Raw genomic sequence first — 15,190 nt, forward strand, 5'->3', positions numbered from 1 at the left:
GGCGTCGCGCATGTGCGGCACGGATGCCGGAGAGGGGGGTGGGGAGGCGGGATGCACACAGGCCGCGGCCTCAGCCTCAGCCTGCAGGCGGCGAGCGCCTCGGCTACGGCCAGCTGGACGTGCAGCGGGCGTTCCTCACCTTCTACCTCACAAACTTGCTTTACTTTTGCTACCTGTTTCTGATACTGTACCTGCCCTCACGCCCGCTCCAATGATGAACGACCAGTCGACCCTGCTCCTCAGGAAACAGCTGGCAGGTACGTGCATCGCTGGAGGTTGTGGCGGCTCAGCCTCGACCAGTAGCTCCTCCCTGTCGCCTGTGGTGTGAAACATGCAAGTGATGTTCAATAGCTAACAATGGCCTGTTTCCTTTATCATCGTTACTTTATTGCATATCTTTCATTCATTTGTTCTTTATCTCTCTACATCACTGTCTGTATCTCTCGTTTCTCTCAGTCTGAAGAAGGGTCTCGACCCGAAACGTCATCCATTCTTTCTCCACAAAAATGCTGCCTGTCCAGCTGAGTTATTCCAGCATTTTGCGTCTATCTTTGTGTTCAATAGTAATGTGTGAATTCCTCCTGACTGACTAACTTCAATTAGGTCGATATAAACATTTATTCCTACTAGTGGATCAAATCTTCCTGTCTAACTCGAGACTGTCACTATTGATATTTATTCCTATCGGTATTTAAATTCTTCCTAATTTTAACTCGAGACTCTGTCACTATTGATATTTATTCCCTTTAGTGTTTCATTTCTTCCTGACTTTAAATCGAGACTCTGCCACTGGTGATATTTATTCCTTTTATTGTTTCAATTCTTCCTGACTTTAAATCGAGACTGTTACTATTGATATTTATTCATAGTAGTGCATCAATTTCTCCTGACTGACTTTGATTCAAGACTATTGATGTTTATTCCTATTAATGTATGTTTTAGACCATTGTCATCTGTTATTTTTGCTAGCCATTGTGTTGTAACTTTTATTTATCCCCAACCCCTCCCCCCCCAAAATCTTCATTATCATTAATATGATCATCATTAAATCTGAAGAAGGGACCCGACCCAAAACGCTCTCTGTCCATTCCTTCCACTGAATTCCTTCAGCAAACTGTTTTGCTCAGTATTCTAACATCTGCAGTTCCTTGTGTCCAAAATAATTGTCAGGTTGAGCAGAAAGGAATTGTCCTAACGTTTCAGAACTTGCTACCTCTCCGTTTTCAGATGTGATGATGGCAGATCATTGATCTGAATTGTTAGATTTTCCACTGTTGCTACCAGGCCACATGAGGCTTAACAGTATTTTCTGTTTTCTTGTTTCAGGTTTTCAGCATCTGAAGGATTTTTTTTAGCCAGTAGTAATTCTTTAGAGGAGTTTAGCCAGAGGGTGGTGAATCTGTGGAATTCCTTGCCACAGATGACTGGGGGCCCAGTCATTGGGTATTTTTAAAACAGAGATTGATAGATTCTTGATTAGTAAGGGTATCAAAGGTTACAGGGAGAAGGCAGGAGAATGGGGTTAATGGGGAAAAATTGATAGTCATAATTGAATGGTGGAGTAGACGCGATGGGACAAAGGGCCTAATTCTGACCCCGTCTTATGGTCATTTGATCATACATGCAAGAAACATATTTCCTGCCATCATTCACTACATTATAACCGTTGATGAAGTATTTTTAACCTGAAGCACTAACTCTTTCTCTTTTCCACAGAAGCTACATGGCCTGCAGTGTCATAAGGTCATAAGGAATAGCAGTAGAAATAGGCCATTCGGCCCATCAAGTCTACTCTGCTATTCAACCATGGCTCTTCCTCCTAACCCCATTCTCCTGCCTTCTCCCCATAACCTCTACTAATCAAGAATTTATCTATCACTGCCTTAAAAATATCCACTGACGACCTCTACAGCCTTCTGTCCCACATTCACCACCCTCTGACTAAAGAAATGTCTCCCCATCTCCTTCCTAAAATAACGTCCTTTAATTCTGAAGCTATGACCTCTAGTTCTAGACTCTCCCACTAATGAAAACATTATTCTGTATGTTTCAATGAGGTCCCCCCTCTTCTTCTAAACTCTAGCGAGTACAGGCCCAGTGCCGACAAATGCTCATCATAGGTTAACCTACTAATTCCTGGGATCATTCTTGTAAACCTCCTCTGGACCTGAAGTGTTTCCAGCAATTTCTGTTTTTTATGAAAAATGTATTGATTACCTACTTGGATTTGTTCTTTGAACGCTGCAAACATGAATGTGAAACATTGACCAGTAGCTCATGATGTCAATTACAATTATTATATGATCTTATGACAAAAATAGAGACACAGGAACTGCAGAGGCTGAAATCTTGAGCAAAACACAAAATGCTTGTGGAACTCAGTGGGTCAGGCGGCATCTAATAATAATAATAATAAATTTTATTTATGGGCGCCTTTCAAGAGTCTCAAGGACACCTTACAAAAATTTAGCAAGTAGAGGAAAAACATGTAAGGGGAATGAAATAAATAGTAGAGACATGACTAGTACACAAATTAAAGACAGAATTCAATTCAAAACACAATATGAGGCAATTCAAGCACAGATGAAAAGGGAGGGGGACGTGGGTCTAAGGATAGGCAGAGGTGAAGAGATGGGTCTTGAGGCGGGACTGGAAGATGGTGAGGGACACGGAATTGCGGATCAGTTGGGGGAGGGAGTTCCAGAGCCTGGGAGCTGCCCTGGAGAAGGCTCTGTCCCCAAAACTGCGGAGGTTGGACTTGTGGATGGAGAGGAGACCGGCTGATGTGGATCTGAGGGACCTTTGTAGGTGAGGACCAGGATTTTGTAGGTGATCCGGTGGGAGATGGGAAGCCAGTGAAGTTGTTTGAGGACTGGAGTGATGTGATGCCAGGATTTGGTGTGGGTGATGAGTCGGGCGGCTGCGTTCTGGACCAGTTGGAGTCAGTTGATGTAGGAGGAGTTGATGCCAAGGAGAAGTGAGTTGCAGTAGTCCAGTCGGGAGGAGATGAAGGCATGGATGAGTCTTTCAGCAGCAGGAGGTGTGAGAGAGGGTCTGAGTTTGGCGATGTTGCGGGGGTGAAAGAAGGAGGTTTTAATGACATGGCGGATGTGAGGCTCAAGGGAGAGGGTGGAATCAAAGATCACGCCAAGGTTGCGGGCCTGGGGAGATGGGGAGACAGTGGTGCCGTCGATGGTGAGAGTGGGGTTATTGATTTTGCTGAGTGTGGATTTGGAGCTTATGAGGAGAAATTCTGTTTTATCGCTGTTGAGTTTGAGGAAGTTATGTTGCATCCAGGTTTTTATAGCTGACACACAGGAGTTGATATGGGAGAGGGGGGGGGGTTGTGGGGGGATTTGGTGCCGAGGTAGATCTGGGTGTCATCGGCGTAACAGTGGAAGTCCAGGTTGAAGTGGTGGAGTATCTGACCAAGGGGGAGGATGTAGATGATGAAGAGGAGGGGGCCGAGTACGGAGCCTTGGGGAACGCCTTGAGTGACTGTGGCTGTAGCAGAGGTGTGGTTATGGAGAGAGATGAAGTGGGATCTGTTGGAAAGGTAGGAACGGAGCCAGCTGAGTGCAGAACCTTCAATGCCGAGGTATTTGAGTCTGGTGAGCAGGATGTTATGCGCTCAGGTCGAGGAGGATGAGGATGTTGAGGGAACCAGTGTCAGCAGAGGTGTGGAGGTCGTTGAGGACTTTGAGGAGAGCAGTTTCTGTGCTATGGAGGGGGCGAAAGCCAGATTGGAGGGGTTCAAGTAGGTTATACGCAAGGAGGTGGGAATGAAGTTGTGACGCAACGATACGCTCCAGGGTTTTTGAAAGAAAGGGGAGGTTTGAGATTGGGCGGTAGTTAATGAAAGAGGAGGGATCAAGACCAGGTTTCTTTAAGATTGGTGTGACAGCAGCAGTTTTGAAAGCGGAGGGGACAATTCCTTGGGACAATGAGGAGTTGAAGAGATTAGTGAGGTAGGGGCAGAGAACGGGGAGGCAGGACTTCAGCAGGGGAGTGGGGAGAGGGTCGAGGGAGCAGGTAGTGGGTTTGGCATCTGTGGAGGGAATAGCCAGATGACATTTAAGTTGGGAACCTCTTTCGGACCGTTGTGAATGGTCCCGTCCCAAGATGCTGCCTGTCCATTCCCTCTACAGTTGCTGCCTGACCTGCTGAGTTACTCCAGCACTTTGTGTTTTGCTCATGGCAAAAATAGTTTTTAGATAATATTTGGTGATGCTTTTATTTGGCTAAGAGTTATCAGTCTGAAGAAAGCTCTCGACCCAAAACGTCGCCTATTCCTTCTCTCCATAGATGCTGCCTCACCCGCTGAGTTTCTCCAGCATTTTTTGTCCACCTTTTATTTGGCTAAATAAGATTGTTAAAATCCATCTTTTACTTTGGCAGTTACTAACTCTTGATAATCTAGCACTCTTTGGACTTTGGTGGCTGGCTGGCAAGTTTTCCACATTATCGTAGCATACTTTTGTTTTATTGTTTCTTTACATGATGGTATAATAGATTTTCCAATTGACCCAGTGAGTTGCAATGGAGTGGGGAATGCATTTACAACTTTAGCTGCAAACTTGTACATGTTCATGACTCCTGGTGTTTGAGATCTGGATTCTTGCTTCATCTGGCCTGTGCTCTGGCCATGGCTCTAGTTGCATAGTCTGCGTGCACTCTAGACCGTGGCTTACATTCTGTACTCATGAGCAAGCCAGTTGCTGGATCATCAGAATTTCTGAACAATCAGATGCTGACTTATCTTAGTTTTAAAATATTTGGGCTGTAGACTGGCAGTTGAAATGGAAGAATATTTACGTATATATGTATTTAGACTCGTGCAACCTGGAAACAGGCCCTTTGGTTCAACTTGCCCACACTGGCCAACATGCCCCAGCTACACTAGTCCCACCTGCCTGCATTTGGCCCATATCCCTCCAAACTTGTCCTATCTGTGTACCTGTCAAACTTTCTAAAATGTTGCAATAGTCCCTGCCTCAACTATCTCCTCTGGCAGCTCATTCCATACACCCACCACTCTTTGTGTGAAAAGGTTATTTTCTGGTATGGAGTGAATATTCTGTTCAGAAAATGTTTTTAATCTGTAACACTTCCTTTTCTAACAATATATTTTTAATGGTACTAACAGAAGGCATTTTTGAAAAATGAACGAAAGCTTGCAGTCTCCTAATCACATGCCAAATAAGAGTTTATACTCTTTGCACGCTAACCCACAAAAGGTTTAATATAGTCATGTTCAAAACTAACCTTTATAATCTAGAAACAAGGAACTGCAGATGTTTGTTTACCAAACAAAACCCACAAAGTGCTGTGGTAATTTAGTGGGTCCGAACTCATCTCTGGAGGACATGGATAGGTGGTATTTTGGATCAGGACATCCAGTGTGAAGAAGGGTGCCAACCTGAAATGAAACATGTCCATGTCCTCCAGAGATGCTGCCTGACCAGCTGAGTTAAACCAGCACTTTGTGCTTTTTTTTAACCTTTATAATTGGATTGGAATACCAAATTCAACATCCAGATTTAGAAATTAGTTTTTATTTCTCTTCAACATCCCAAGGGATGAAGGAAAAGACCACTTGATAACTGAAGAAGGGTCTCGACCCGAAACGTCGCCCATTCCTCCTCTCCAGAGATGCTGCCTCACCCGCTGAAGTACTCCAGCATTTTGTGGAGTCTGAAGAAGGGTCTTGACCCGAAATGTCGCCAATTCCTTCTCTCCAGAGATGCTGCCTCACCAGCTGAGTTACTCCAGCATTTTATGGAGCCTGAAGAAGGGTCTCGACCTGAAATGTCGCCCATTCCTTCTCTCCAGAGATGATGCCTCACCTGCTGAGTTACTCCAGCATTTTGTGTCTACCTTCAAACCACTTGATATGTTTTATTTTGTCAATTTAATGACCCAAATGCAGCAAATCCTAATCCTAATCCATTTATACAAAAGCAATAATAATGTAATAAAAAGGAACTGCAGGTGCTGGTTTATACCAAAGATAGACACAAAATGCTGGAGTAATTCAGTAGGTCAGGCAGCATCTCTGGAGAAAATGGATAGGTGACGTTTCAGGTCGGGACCCTTCCGACAAAAGCATTGTTTCTGGTTAATTTAAAATTTCTTCTGTTTCATTTGTGTGTCTTCTTTCTCCCAAGAACTAAATAAGAATCCAGTGGATGGGTTTTCTGCTGGATTAATAGATGATGACGACATATACCGATGGGAAGTTGTCATCATTGGCCCACCCGATACTCTTTTGTAAGTTTGTAACACCAAAAGTGAACTAAACTGAAATACTAACTGAAATGAAAATTAACCACTTAACTTTCGTTTTTGGAAGGTCGGTACCGTTACAATATCAAGAAAGTTGGTATTGTTACAGATATTTCTATACTTAGAAAATATCAGGATCTTGATACCAAATCAAAAGACCATTCTTCAGGTATGGGTAATCTGGGATTTGGTAACTGCATCATGTACTAATTTACATGGTTTACTTCACTACAATACTTCCAGTTAAGAAGTGCATTGACTGTGAGGCACTTTGATAAATGATAAAGAGGTTAAAAGCAACGTAAATGCAGATTTTTCACCCTAGCTATGACCACTCGTTTTAGGTCTGATTTAGCTCTTGGGGATTCTGTTGTTAAGTAACATACTTAAGTAAGAATTTCTTTGTTCCAAGGTTGTGCAGAACTTAAGTCCCTTAATACATTTTAATTTTCCAGCAAATTTGCCGTGGATGCTGATATATTGCTTACATTTAAAAGCCACTTTTTACAATTCTTTGTCTCGTGGGGCAGGTTAATATAATTTGACTGAATTTTGTGATGTTCGTGACATCTAGGAGACTGATTAGGAAAATATTCTATTATTCAGCAATATCTTATACAACATGGGATATATACGATATATCACACACTAAAAGGACATGCTTTTATTCATCCTTTTTAATTTATTTTTCCTAGTGAGGGTGGATTCTTCAAAGCTCACCTTACCTTTCCCAATGATTACCCTTTGCGGCCGCCAAAGATGAATTTCATCACGGAAATCTGGCATCCAAATGGTAAAAATGTCTATTTATGATATCAAACATATTGATTGAATTATCACTTTTAAAACTATAAGACGATAGATGAAGTTTGTGTCTTGTTTTATTTTATAACCATTTGAATCTCTTAAGTATCAGAGGTAGTGTAAACTGTAGTCCAGTTTCTGGACTTGATTATGAGCGTGGAGCTCACAAAGTTGATACCCACTTGAGAGAGAATTTATATAATGGATTAAATCCTACAAATGTTTTATGCAATCCTCTAGCTCCATGTGGCCAATACTGACAAACTCAGCAGCAAGAATAGCTGGGTTAAATTAACAGTTAGAGTTTAGGAGAGAAAGTACAGTTCTTGCTTTATATTTGAGGGATTGAAAACAGAAAACGCTGAAAGCATTCAGCAGATCTGGCGGCATCTGTAGATGAAAGATGGTTAATTTGGTTAACTTCAAATACAAGACTCTTTGTGAGAACTGGGAAAGACTGAGAAGAAGTTATATGGATTGCAGATGCTTGTTTATACAAAAAAATACACAGATTGCTGGAGTAACTCAGGCAGCCATCTCTGGAGAACATGAACAGGTGACGTGTACCCTAGTTTTCAGTTGCTGAGGGAGTGGGGGAACGATAGGTTGAACCAATCTCTGATGGGGCAAGACCAAATGGGATAATATGACTGTTATAAGGGATTCTTCTTTATACGTTACTTATAGTATGGTTTTTGGACATGGGCTTACTAATGGAGAGAGACAATTTAAATTACAGGTAGACAACTGGTGGGAGAGTTCTGATATGATAGGAAGAAAGAGTCACTGAATGTTGGATAACTCAGTAGCGAGCTCAGAAGACTACAACGTGCCCAGATGGAAGATGAGGTGTTGTTCTTCAAGTTTGTAATGTGCCTTGTTGTAATAGTGCAAGAGGTTGCAGTCAGATAGGTTGGAGTGGGATGGAGAATTAAAGTGGCAGGCAAGTGGAAGCATGTAGTCACTCCTGTCAACTCCATTGTGGAGCTCTTGCTTTCAGTTACCGAATCTTCACAAAGTGTTGGAGTAACTCAGCGGGTCAGGCAGCATTCCTGGAGAACACGGATAGGTGACTTTTTGGGTCAGGACTCAGTTCCTCAGCATCTGCAGTTCCTTGCTTTTACTGTCTGCAACTGTAAATGTGCCAACACCAGTATTGGATGCAGCCTGATCTGTTGAGTTACTGCAGCACTTTGTGCCTTATTTTGTAAACCAGCATCTGCAGTTCCTTGTGTCTACTAAATCTGCACTTGGTTTCTCCAGTATGGAGGAGACTACACTAACAGTATTGGAAGAAGTGCTCGTAAAAATTGCGTCACCTAGGAAGGCTGGATCCCCGGATAGGAGAAGGGAAGAGATTAAAGGACAATTGCACTGAATGCTTAGAAAAATACCATTAGGAGCGATTGGACGAGATAGAAGAGTGAATAAGCAATGGGAGTGATTTCTTTGAAATACAGAAGGGGCGGGGGCACGTTTGTGTCTAGTGTAGAACCTGGTTGGACGGGTATTCAAGGAGAGTCTTTTGAATGCAGGATCTGGTGAGTGGAAGATGAGGACTCTGGGAACTCCATTCTTGGTGTGTGGAGTAGGACTGAGGGTGAGGAAAGGTGCTCTCTCTATTAATGTAGCCCGGTGTATTGGCACAGCCCAAAGACAAAGAACCAGAGTCTGCTACTGACTGTCACATTAATCCATTTAGACTCGACCTTCAGGGATATTCCCTTTGTTCTCACTATCGCTGCAGTTAAACTGACTTTTTTTTGTTTTCCATTCTAATGAAGGATTGTAGACCTGAAACATTAATGCCCCTGTCCCACTTAGAAAACCTGAACGGAAACCTCTGGAGACTTTGCACCCCACCCAAGGTTTCCATGAGGTTCCAGGAGGTTGCAGGTGGTTGCCGGAGGTTGCAGGTAGTGGAAGCAGGTAGGGAGACTGACAAAAACCTCCGGGAACCGCATGGAAACCTTGGGTGGGGCGCAAAGTCTCCAGAGGTTTCCGTTCAGGTTTCATAAGTGGGACAGGGGCATAACTCTACTTCTCTTTCCATGGATGCAACCTGACCTGCTGAATGTTCCAGCATTTTCCATTTTTATATCAAATCTTTTGCATCAACAATTTTTTTAAATCTTTGTTTTTTTGTTCAGGGAAGGTTTAGAATAATACACAATTTATTTAATTGTACAAAATATTTTTTGCAGTTATAACTGATTTTGAAATGCTTTCCCTGATATTTGTAGACTGGTAAAACTGTGAATGTATTTTACAATGGGGAGTTGTAAACTTACATAAACTGCTATAAGTAGAATTAAACAGAATGCGTCCACATATCTAGTAGTTATTGTTTTTGGTTTAGTTTATTGTCACGTATATCAAGGTACAGTGAAAAGCTTTTTGTTGCATGCAAACGAGTCAGCGGAGAGATTATACATGATTACAATCGAGCCATTCACAGTGTCCAAATACATAATATAAGAAATAATGTTTAGTGCAAGGTAAAGTCAGATTAAAGATAGTCCAGGGGTCTTCAATGAGGTAGATAGTAGCTCAGGACCACTCTAGTTGTTGGAAGGATGGTTCAGGTGCCTGCATTCAGTTTATACGTCACTGTAACTTAATGAGCTGTTGATTTTATATTACCTTTCATAGCTTTGCATTTCATTGATAAAACTCAGGACCACTCAAACCACTTTTCATTTTACAGTTGGTAAGAATGGCGATGTTTGCATTTCAATTCTGCACGACCCCGGTGAGGATAAATTTGGTTATGAGAAACCTGAGGAACGTTGGCTACCCATTCACACTGTGGAGACTATTCTCATCAGTGTCATCTCTATGCTGGCTGATCCCAACAGTGACTCCCCTGCTAATGTTGATGCTGCAGTAAGTATTTGAGAATTATTCATTTTTCATTGGCCAAGTGATTAGTAACTCCTTAGGGATTGATTTCTTGGGAAAACCAAATGTGTGCGTATAGAGATAAGAAAACTCAGTATCAAACCTAGTCAGGAGTTTAAGAGATGAAGAAAAACAAATTAAATACATAATTCCCAGTTTGATTCATACATCAGTTGAATAAAAGATATCAGTTGAACCAACTTTTTCCTCTGTTAAACTTGAGCTGACAATTTTAAACTACAATTGTCATCCTTTCATGCAGAAAGAATGGCGAGATGATCCTTGGGGTGAATTCAAGAAGAAAGTTGCTCGGTGTGTAAGAAAAAGCCAAGAAATGGCATTTGAGTGAATTCTTCCTCCAACTTTGTGGTGAGTGTTTGTGAAAACTCCTAACTGAATAAGCTGTATTCATATTGTGACAAAATATTGAATTATTTGAATATCGTTCATTTATTTTCTTTTAATATTAGAATATAAATGAGAAACACGAGCAAGTTGGACAGTCCCTCTGTTCCGTGCCACTATTCAACAAAATTATGCCTGTTCTCCATATCCTTGACTCTCCTTTAATACATAAATGTGCATCAACCTTGAATATATTCAATGGCTCAGCCTCCATTAAATTAGTGTAGAGCATTTTAAAAATATGTTCCCCTGAGAGAAGTAAGCCCCTCTCATCTGCCTTAAATGGATGACATTTTATTATGGAAATATGGCCTCTGGTAGACACAAAAAGCTGGAATAACTCAGCGGGACAGGCACCATCTCTGCGGAGAGAAGGAATGGGTGACGTTTCAGGTTTCAAACATATTGTGAACTGTATCCAATGCATGTACATCCCTTCTTAAATAAGGAAACCAAAGCTGTACATAGTAGTCGGGATGTGGTTTCAGCAAGGTCTTGTTGCAGTAGTAGTGGAAGTGCTTTCTTTCCTACTCTATCTCTTGCAAAATAATTGGAAAGTTAATGTTTGTTCTAATTATTTGCTTTACCTGCATGTTAATTTTGTGTGTCATGTATGAGAACACAAAGGGTGTGCTTTTCTCCTCTTCCTGCATCCACCCTGTCCAATCCTCTTAAGAATTTTATATATTTCTATAAGATCCCCTCTCTTCCTTCTAAATACCAGCGAATACAAGACCAGTTCGACCCGTTCTTTCATCATATGTCAGTCCCGCCATCCCGGGAATGAACCTGGTGAATCTATGCTGCACTCCCTCAATAGCACTAATGTCCTTCCTCAAATTAGGAGACCAAAATTGCACACAATACTCCAGGTGCGGTCTCACCAGGGCCTGTACAACTGCAGTAGGACCTCCTTGCTCCTAAATTCAAATCCTCTTGCAATTAAGGCCAACATGCCATTAGCTTTCTTCACTGCCTGCTGTACCTGCATCATGCTGACTTTCAGTGACTGATGTACAAGCACATCCAGGTCTCGTTGCACCTCCTCCTCTCCTAATCTGACACGATTCAGATAATCTGCCACCCTTCCTGTTCTTGCCACCAAAGTGAATAACCTCACATTTATCCACATTATACTGCACCTGCCATGCTTCTGCCCACTCCTTTAGCATCCTTCTCGCAGCTTACACTGCCACCCAGCTTTGTGTCATCCGCAAACTTAGAGATTTAACATTTAATTCCCTTGCCCAAATCATTAATATATATTGTAAACAACTGGGGTTCCAGCACCGAGCCATGCGGCACCCCACTAGTCACTGCCTGTCATACTGAAACTAATTCCTACTCTTTGCTTCCTTTCAAAGGCTTTTTAAAGTCCAGATACACCACATCCACTAGCTCTCTTATCCATTCTACTTGTTACATCCTCAAACAATTCCAAAAGATTAGTCAAGCATGATTTCCCCTTCATAAGTCCATGCTGACTAACTGATCCCGTCACTGCTTTCCAAATGCGCTGCTTTAACATCTTTAATAACAGACCTGTCCGCCGCTCAGACTGGATGCGTCGTCTGCCCCGACATCTCCCAAGAGGCCCCTAACATCCCGTATCCTGCAACAAATGCACTGCAATAACATTCCTGCCATCACAAGTTAAATTAAATTAAACAACCGATTCAAGTGTATCCTCCTTGCCTCAGCCTCCTTGCCGAAGACTCTTGAGCCGAAGACTCGCACTTTACCTCACCAAGGCACTTCCCCCCCCCAACAAGGCCGCTCCCCTTGAGCTGCTTCATTTTATCTAATCAAGTCAACGATCCACACAACTAATTATGATGTCTCAGCCAATCCACCCATTCGCTAGTCTGGCTGCTGCTCCTCTGCGACCTTCAAGGTAATTGCCCCGGGCTGACTCTTGGCACTCTTCTTAAACCTCCTGAACTTTACTCACCTAGGAGAAAGCCTTCCTTCAGCCAATCCACCCACTCGCTGGTCTGGCTGCTGTTCTTCTGCAGGTCTGACATTAAGCACAACTTTAAGTTTGCTTACGAATGCTTATGATAGACATTTACATAATATAATTAATACAGAGCCATCTTCCACCACACAGAGCTCTTAAGTAGTGGGCTCTCTTTGCTGAGGAGGTGGTCTTTTAGCCCCTTTAATCCATGTTAGCCCGCTGTAAGAGCAATCTAATTGGTCCCGTTCCACAGTTCCAGTCCCGTCGAGTCACGCAGCCCAACACATCCTCATCAAACGCCAACCCTTTCAGTCCATGGCCCTGCAGTTTTTCTTCCTTGTTCATGTGAATCTGTTTTGAAACTCGCTATTGAATTTGTTTCTGCCATCGTTTCAGGTGGGGAATTTGAGATCATGAGTACTTGCTGCATTAAAGATCTTTTCTTCATTCTTTTGCCCATCACTTTAAATCTGTGCCTTCTGGCTCCCAACCTTCTGCTAACAGTTTCCCTTATTCACCTTGCCCAGCCTGGCTGATTTTGAAAACTTATCGATTCACCTCTATACTGTCTGCTTTAAGGAGAAAAATCTCAGCCTGTCCAGTTTATCCATATAACCCAAGTCCCTAAATCTAAGGAAATAAATGGTGAATCTTCTCTCCTAGGGCCTTCACAGCCTGCCTGTGGTACAGTGATCAGGAGTGGACACAATACTCTCATTGTGAGTGAACTAATGTGTCGAGATCCTGTGGTTTTTGTTCCTTGGCCTTTACCTATAAACTTCAGGATCCCATATTTTCTTTTAATCACTTTCAAAAACTTGAGCATATATATATATATTCATAGAACGCTATTCAAAGAACACAGAACACTACAGCAAAGGAACATATCCTTCAGTCCTCAATGTCCATGTTGAACATGATGCCAAGTTAAACAAATCTCCTCTCCCTGCACATGATCCATATCTCTCCACAATGAGTGCCTACCCTGGACACCTTGTAAAATTGTACTCTTTGTACTCATTATCACTTTGTGTTCTTCCTAACATAATGCATCAGTCTACACTTTTCTGCATTAAATGTTATCTATCATGTATCCATCAATTCTGTCGGTCTTTCAACTGTCTACATTCTTTTAACAGTTAATTGCTCTCCTCATTGTTTACCACGCTTCCAAGTATTAAAAAGGTGTTAAATATAACCAGATCCAAGTCATTAATATCGAAAACAAAGTGCCGGGCAGCATCCATGGAGGGAAATGAACAGGCGATGTTTCAGGTCAGGACCCTTCTTCCGACGGATGCAGTTGAGGGGAAAAGCTGGAAAAAAGGACTGAGGGGAAGGGATGGGGCAAAAACAGGCAAGTGATGGGTGAACCCACAAAGAAGAGGTGTGATTGGCAAAGGAGTATCAAAGGCTAGAGGTGAAATGAAGGGTGCAGACATGCAATCAGATGAGGAGGGTAGAGGAAAAGTAAAATATAGTATTTTTTTCACTATTTATAGAGCCAATTAACCTACAAACCTGCATGCCTTTGGAATGTGGGAAGAAACCGGAGCACCTAAAGAAAACCCACGCAGTCACAGGGAGAACATGCATACAGCATATAATCAGGATCAAACTCGGGTCTCCAGCGCTATCTACCACCCCACCATTGTTTCCACTTGTTTGAGAAAAAATTCTTGCAAGAATCCACATTCTGCTGTATGCGACCCAGTGGTGACAAGAACAGCTTGTATAGTCCTTTCTTAAATACACTGTGTTTGTGAAATAATAATGGAAAGGAGCTCTTCAAACCCAATAGGGTGACTTTTTAAAAAAAATGACCATTGATATTATCTGTGATTTTAAATCTATTTTCAGGAGTCATAAAAGAGAAGAAACCTCATTTCTCACTGGCCGCTGATATTGTGGATGCCAGCCTGCAGCTCAGAATTCTACGCTGATAAGCTTGGACACAGAGAAGCCCTCATCCCAGAGAGAAACACTCACTGAGAAGAATTGTGCCCCCCCCCCCCCTATCCCCCGCAATTGATAGCAACAAACATGTTTTAAAATACCTTAAGTTTCATCTCTGTTATTTTCTGCTCCCACCAAGAATTAGTTGTATTGATTTAGGTATATTTTGGATTTGGTCGGGAATCTGTCACGTTAAGTGAGGCTTATCTTTGCACTTCTTAAGAGTGCTGCTGCGTTTGCCTAAAAGTAATCTGCTGAATCATTAGGTAGCATTTCTAGATCAGCAGTTTTGCAGACAAATCTTCTAGGTACAGTAATAGTTCAGAGCTCGGGATAAGAGAGGATAACTCAAAATACCTTCCAGTTTCCCAGTTAAGCCATTTGAGCAATTTCAGGAAGTGCAGAGGCAGTTGCCGTTACTGCACTTGTTGCCATATATTTGTAAATTATATGTAAGACTTATTTTTGAATAACTACACATTTAGATTATTATCAGGCCATTCGGGATGTTATTTGCTGTTTTTCTTGCTCGAAAATATGACTAAAATTATTCATCTTTAATTCTTTCTATATTTGATCTGAGCCTAATAAACCAAATTTATTGTAGTAGTTGGTTGTGTCACCAATGGTTCTGTCTGTCATGGTCTTACAATTATGAATATAACAACACAGCCAAAAGAAGTGGCAAATATAATTGTACAAATAAGTGTAATTTAGAACTCCATTATTTTCACATTCAAATTCATTTTGGTGTGCCTAAGTGAAAAACAGAATCCAAAACACTTGGAAATTTGAACTCAAAGTGATTTACTTATTTAGAAACTGATTGGTATTACAATCAAAATATCAGTTTGGGCTGCAGTGTGTTCTGGTGCAGTG

The 15,190-nt window shown here is 41.9% G+C and overlaps 1 protein-coding gene across 3 annotated transcripts; it reads left to right on the forward strand.

Annotated features, from left to right (window-relative positions):
• The first annotated feature begins 3 nt into the window (after positions 1-3).
• Positions 4-14,918, forward strand: LOC116987330 (ubiquitin-conjugating enzyme E2 G1-like). Of its 3 annotated transcripts, none has more exons than XM_033043274.1 (6): positions 4-257; positions 6,168-6,270; positions 6,981-7,078; positions 9,797-9,975; positions 10,253-10,359; positions 14,216-14,918. In XM_033043274.1, the coding sequence occupies exons 1-5, from the start codon at positions 11-13 to the stop codon at positions 10,337-10,339; spliced, it is 714 nt and encodes a 237-aa protein (XP_032899165.1). In that variant the 5' UTR covers positions 4-10; the 3' UTR covers positions 10,340-10,359; positions 14,216-14,918. The 3 variants fall into 3 exon arrangements, with proteins under 3 accessions (XP_032899165.1, XP_032899166.1, XP_032899167.1); XM_033043275.1 differs by lacking the exon at positions 14,216-14,918 and adding an exon at positions 13,858-14,165 and having other exon boundaries at positions 10-257; XM_033043276.1 differs by lacking the exon at positions 14,216-14,918 and adding an exon at positions 13,019-13,166 and having other exon boundaries at positions 10-257.
• Positions 14,919-15,190: the final 272 nt, after the last annotated feature.

Source organism: Amblyraja radiata, chromosome 25 (assembly GCF_010909765.2).
Source record: "Amblyraja radiata isolate CabotCenter1 chromosome 25, sAmbRad1.1.pri, whole genome shotgun sequence".
Lineage (NCBI taxonomy): Eukaryota > Metazoa > Chordata > Chondrichthyes > Rajiformes > Rajidae > Amblyraja > Amblyraja radiata.

What these genes read in the sequence shown, in the direction of transcription:
- LOC116987330 (XM_033043274.1), top strand. Translation starts at nt 11, where the DNA reads ATGTGCGGCACGGATGCCGGAGAGGGGGGTGGGGAGGCGGGATGCACA. An exon ending in CCTCAGGAAACAGCTGGCAG is followed by an intron (nt 258 to 6,167) that starts GTACGTGCATCG and finishes CTTTCTCCCAAG; the next exon opens with AACTAAATAAGAATCCAGTG. An exon ending in CTGCTAATGTTGATGCTGCA is followed by an intron (nt 9,976 to 10,252) that starts GTAAGTATTTGA and finishes CCTTTCATGCAG; the next exon opens with AAAGAATGGCGAGATGATCC.